This window comes from Sinocyclocheilus rhinocerous, unplaced genomic scaffold, assembly GCF_001515625.1.
Source record: "Sinocyclocheilus rhinocerous isolate Xijiao unplaced genomic scaffold, SAMN03320098_v1.1 scaffold182, whole genome shotgun sequence".
Lineage (NCBI taxonomy): Eukaryota > Metazoa > Chordata > Actinopteri > Cypriniformes > Cyprinidae > Sinocyclocheilus > Sinocyclocheilus rhinocerous.
In genome coordinates this window covers 441,504-447,170 of record NW_015655576.1, presented here as the reverse complement: position 1 = coordinate 447,170, position 5,667 = coordinate 441,504, and the positions used below count along the sequence as shown (strand labels likewise).

General features: G+C 35.4%; 1 protein-coding gene across 1 annotated transcript in view; it reads right to left on the bottom strand.

The window, feature by feature from the left end:
- Window positions 1-3,749, bottom strand: part of LOC107718618 (coronin-7-like) — a 13,374-nt gene extending 9,625 nt beyond the window's left edge. The window contains exons 1-7 of the mRNA XM_016525785.1: window positions 3,621-3,749; window positions 3,470-3,527; window positions 3,247-3,392; window positions 1,851-1,946; window positions 1,557-1,658; window positions 1,336-1,477; window positions 268-443 (exon numbers count right to left, since the gene is read on the bottom strand). Of these exons, the coding sequence (XP_016381271.1) occupies window positions 268-443; window positions 1,336-1,477; window positions 1,557-1,658; window positions 1,851-1,946; window positions 3,247-3,392; window positions 3,470-3,527; window positions 3,621-3,749 (849 nt within the window). The remainder of the gene's footprint in view (window positions 1-267; window positions 444-1,335; window positions 1,478-1,556; window positions 1,659-1,850; window positions 1,947-3,246; window positions 3,393-3,469; window positions 3,528-3,620) is intronic.
- Window positions 3,750-5,667: the final 1,918 nt, after the last annotated feature.

Below are 5,667 nucleotides of genomic sequence, written 5' to 3'. Positions count from 1 at the left end.
GGGTAGGGTCTAGACCGGATCTGTTCCGGATCCGTTGCGCTGTGCAAGTGGACTCCGATACGGACCCGTTTTGCGGATCCGTTCCGGAGCTTGTGGTGACTCCGGGGCGGATCCGCTCCGGAGTCATTTTGCTATCTGGGCACTTTCCTGTTTATCCCAACAAATGGCCAAGCAAAGCGCACGACACTGACAAGGTACGCGATACAGTACGAGACCAAACGCCATTTAAAGACTTAGAAGAAAAGAGAAATGAATGCAGTATCGCACCTCAAACACAGCGATCTGCCCTCCGGCGATGGCGAGAGGCACTGCCACGCGCTGGCCGTTGGCACAGAAGCCGTCACACTCTCCCGGTGTGGTCAGATGAAGCCCGCGCAGGTTGGTGATGTGAGTGTCCCGGTGCAAAACGGCCCCCTGGATGTGACGAAACTTCGAGCTCGGGCCTGAGAATCACATAAAGCCATTCATTACAAGAGCCGGGCGATATACACAGCTAAAAACATTATACTTTGATATGGTTCAGCCTTTTGATGATATTTGGTACAGGTATGTATACACTTCAAATAAAATTTTGGGGTCAGTAAGATTTTGTTTTTTGAAAGAAATTAATACTTTCAGCAATGATGCATTAAATTAATACTTTCAGAAATTATGCATTAAATTGATCAAAATTGACAGTAAATGCTGTTCTTTTAAACTTTCGGTTCATCAAATGAATCCTGAATAAAAATGTATCACGGTTTCCTCAAAAATATGAAGCAGCACAACTGTTTTCAACACTGATAATAAGAAATGTTTCTTGAGCAGGAAATCAGCATATTAGAATGATTTCTAAAGGATCATGTGACAAAAACATGCACTAAACCTTATAGACCCACAACTTTTACATGGCAGTGTATATAAATATTTATGTATTTGCTCAGAAACAGCTTAAAGGATGATTTATTCATTCCAAGGAAACATAACCATATTATAGGCATTAGGCAGTCATTGCTGACAAGATTAAAAATGAAAAGAAAAAAAAAAGATTACAAAAACCCATAGTTTTAAATATTCAAGAATCCACAGTTTTTGATGAAATGAGCACAAAGAAAAAAAAACACACAATTAATCATTTTAATTTTATATATATAATATTACATATACACAGTATATATATATATATATATATATATAAGATATGGAGTGATGATGGAAACAAATTAAGAAAATTAATAAATATAGTACTATTGCAATAATAATATTGTATTATAAAATATTTTACTTGAATAAAAAACTCTGTTATTTAGTTTAATTTAAGTAAATGTAAATGCGTACAAAGTCAGGGTGACTGACCGAGCATGCTGTGGATGGCGCGGGAGCTCTGGCTGGGGCTCGGCAGGAAGCCAGACGACAGGCCGCTGGTGGAGGACGGGGAGCGGGACGGGTCGGCACTGCTGCTGGGGGTGCTGAGGGGACTGCTGGAGCTCGAGGCCTCCTGACAAAACCAGACAAGACCATCATAAGAAGATCATTTCTGTAAAGAAAACTTTTCTCCTCATGTTCCTCCCACAAACCTCTTTGCTCTTGCCACGGGGAAGATCCTTTGGTTTCGTCTCCTGAGCTGACGGAGTGGCCGGTTTTGGCCTCTTGCTCGGGTGAAGACTGACTCGCTCCACCTGTAGCAGTGCAAGTGTTAGAGAGTTAAATAAATCTGAAATGACTTTCCCTTTTTCCCTCGTATTTCTCATCCTCTCCCCTCCAACCGTCTGTCATACCGACCAATTTTTTGTAAGCAATCCAGTGATTTCCCCATGAATAACACAGAAGTGAAATGAGTTGCTTTAAACAGACCTTTGACTGGTCAGTACCTGTTTGTTCTCTCCTTTCCACCAGTCCTCTGCCGTCATGGCCGGGGTGTGACCCACGGTGTCCGGATACAAGTCCGCATGGAAGTCCTGTCCTGCCTGATACACACAAAACACACAAGGGCTAAAACATCAAACATCTTCAGATTGGCTGGTTTTGGGGGGGGAAAAAAAGAGGAATTTTTTTCCCACTCATTCAATATGACTATACAATAATACTAATAATATTTGTTATTGTAAATAATTGTAAATAATTTTGTAAATAATTGTACTGTAAAATAAAAACATTTAATAATAATTATTATTATTATCATTAGTATCATTAGTTTTGTGTTATTACTATTTAAATAATTAAATGAAACAAATTAATAAAGAAATATATTACGTCTGCAATGATACTATTGTAATAAAAATTTATAATAATAATAATAATAATAATAGTCACTATTATAATGACTATTAATTCTAAAAAATAAACATATTAATGAAGAAATATATTACTGTTGCAAAATAGTACTGTACTGTAAAATAAAATAAAAATTTATTAGGAAAATTAAAATATTGCTTTTTATAGTTTATTGCATTTAATAATAATAATAATAATAATAATAATAATAATAAATTTATTAATTATAATAATTGTTCTGTTTTTTTAGTTTTAATGGAGTACTATTTAAATGATAAAATTAAGCAAATTAAAGAAATATATTTCTATTGCATTAATACTAGTGTACTAAAAATAAAAAAACAAGTATTGAATTATAATTATAATAATAAATTTTTTATTTTACAAAACAATAGGAAAATTAAAATATTGCATTTTATAGTTGTATCAATTTCTTGTATTTACTACTACTAATAATACATTTTTATAATACATTTATTCATTATAATAATTGTTCTGTTTAATTTGTTTTATTTTAAAAGTTTTTTTGTTTTATTGGACTACTATTTAAATGATAAAAATTAAGCAAATTAAAGAAATATATTTCTATTGCATTAACACTAGTGTACTAAAAAATAAAAAAACAAGTATTGAATTATAATTATAATAATACTTTTTTTTATTTTACAGAACAATAGTAAAATTAAAATGTGGCTTTTTGTAGTTGACTCAATGTCTTTGCTTTCAAACATTAAACCATACAAATTTCATTTCAGCAGAAAACCACTAGGAGACTTTAAAGATTCCGTTTTGCTGATATTTGTATAAATGGTTCTCATTACAAATGTGGATTTATGCAATTCATGTGCGTCATACTTCAGGTCGGAAAGTAAGGAAATCACATGCCTGTTACATATGTTGTCAGCTTATCAATCATAATTGGTTTAGGATATACCAAGTGCATTAGGAGCTTTTATCCAGTCAGTTCAGCAGACCAGGATGGATCATTCTCACCTTGCGAGGCACCTGGTAGCTGATGGGCACTATGAAGTTATCAGTGAGCTGCAGCAGGCGCAAAACCTCACAGCAGCTGACGTCCAGAGCGAGCTTCGGCACCAGAGCCACGCCACGGGTCGACAGGTCCGTCAGACAGTGACTCACTGACCACGACACAGAGAGATCAGCTTCATGAATATGAAGAAAGAGCAAGAGCCTCAAGAAAAAGCATCTGTGTTACCTTGAGACAGGAAGGGCTCACTGCTGTTCACCTCAAAACAGTCGATCACACTCTCACCCTGAGAAAACACCATTAATAATGATATTAACATTGATGACAAATGATTTCAGTCATTAAACATGTCAAAGTGTGTTTATAAATAGTTACATACATTTCCAGACACAATTAGTAATCCAGAGTCTGGATCAAACAGAGGCATCAGAGTCCTGCGGATCAAATCAAGACACAGATACTGATTACTGATGCTACCACTACCATTTAGTTTTTTCAAGAAATTCATACTTTTATTCAGCAAGGACTCAAAGGCAGTAAGGACATTAATGGTACAAAAGATTTCCATTTCAAATAATGGCTGTTCTTTTCAACTTTCTATTCATTAAAGATGAACAGTGGAAATCACGGTTTCCTCAAACACATGAAGCGGCACAACTGTTTTTCAACATTGATAATAATCAGAAATGTTTGTTGAGCAGCAAATCAGCATATAAGAATGATATCTGAAGGATCATGTGACACTGAAGACTGGATTAATGATGCTGAAAATTCAGCTTCGCATCACAGGAATAAATTACATTTTACACTATATTCACATAGAACATAGTTATTTTAAATTATAATAATATTTCACAATATTACTGTTTTTACTGTATTTTTCATCAAATAAATGCAGCCTTGGTGAGCATAAAAGACTTAAACAGTTAAAAAATATCTTACAGACCCCAGACATTTGAACAATAATATCATTTTAATATATAGAAATATTCAACTTGCAGACATATTAGTTGCCCATAAATGACCAATTCAGCCGTTTGAAGCGTTATAAAAGTGTCTTGCGCTCAACATTGCAGCCACCATGAGGGGGCGACACAGCCCATAATATAACTGCTTTTTTCTAGGCCACTGATTTGAATTTTCATCCCATGTTTTCATTTTAAAGTTTACTATTTTTTAGATGTAAAAAAAATGAAAGAAAAGACAACATTAAAAATACATTTCTACTTTGAAGAAAATGTAATATCTACAGTAGTCTTCTGAAGAAAGGCTATAGATTATTGTGTTCTGGTTCTGCTGAAAAATGGCTCTGGTTAGTTTTTAGTGGGTTGCTATGCAGTTGCTAGGCTCTTAGTAAAATTAGTAAATTAACTATTTGTTTGCAGTGGAAATGCTATGAGTTGCGACCACTAGGTGGCAGAATGGGCAGTGAAATGAGCTCACTTCAGCACAGAACCCCACATCAGCTCTTCACCAATCAGACACAAAGTATTCGCAAGCATCAGATGGGTGTCGTTTACATCTGTCCGTTTGACCCCAGACTGGAATCTGAGCGTAGCATCTGGCACTCTTTCACACATACAAAGCCACATTCATCCTTCCGCCCGAGGCACGAGTCGGCTGAAGTCGGGCAGTTCACCCCGATGGGTGCCGCCGGGGTCACAACATCAACATGAGTGTCTATTCTGAGTCACATGCTGCTGGGAGCGGGGTGTGTCTCCCACTTCACTCGAACCCTACAGTCGGACCAAACCAGACCAAACCTTTCAACCACATCAATCAGCTCAGAGCGTGGGACATAACTGATCAAAAAGTGAAAAAGTGAAAGTGGCGTGTGGCCATGTCTGGTGTTCCATACTTGGAATTTGTGCTCTGCATATCACCCATTCTACAGCCCTTTATATTCAGTATATATATATATATATATATATACACACTATGTTTACTTATTAATACAACAAATGAATATTTATGTAAATATTTATTTAATAAAATATTTAAAATAAACTTTAATTAAAATACATTTATTTTAATAAATATAAAATAATTTCTAACAGCACTTTAAGAAGTATATACCATTCAGAGGTTAGTTCGGGGTCACTTTTTACTTTTTGAGACTTTTATTCAGGAAGGACCCATTAAATTAATTTTAAAAAATTTACTGAGATTTGAGAGCAAGTGGATTTTTTATTTAACTATTATTTTAAATTTAATTTAATAAAATAAACTCTTACAGCCCTTTATATTCATTATATATAATATATATAATACTATATAACACACACACCGTGAACACACACTCGGAGCAGTGGGCAGCCATTTTTGCTGCGACACCTGGGGAGCAGTTGGGGGTTCAGTTCTTGCTCAAGGGTCTCACCTCAGTCGTGGAAGAGAGCGCTGGGCATTCACTCCCTCCACCTACAATC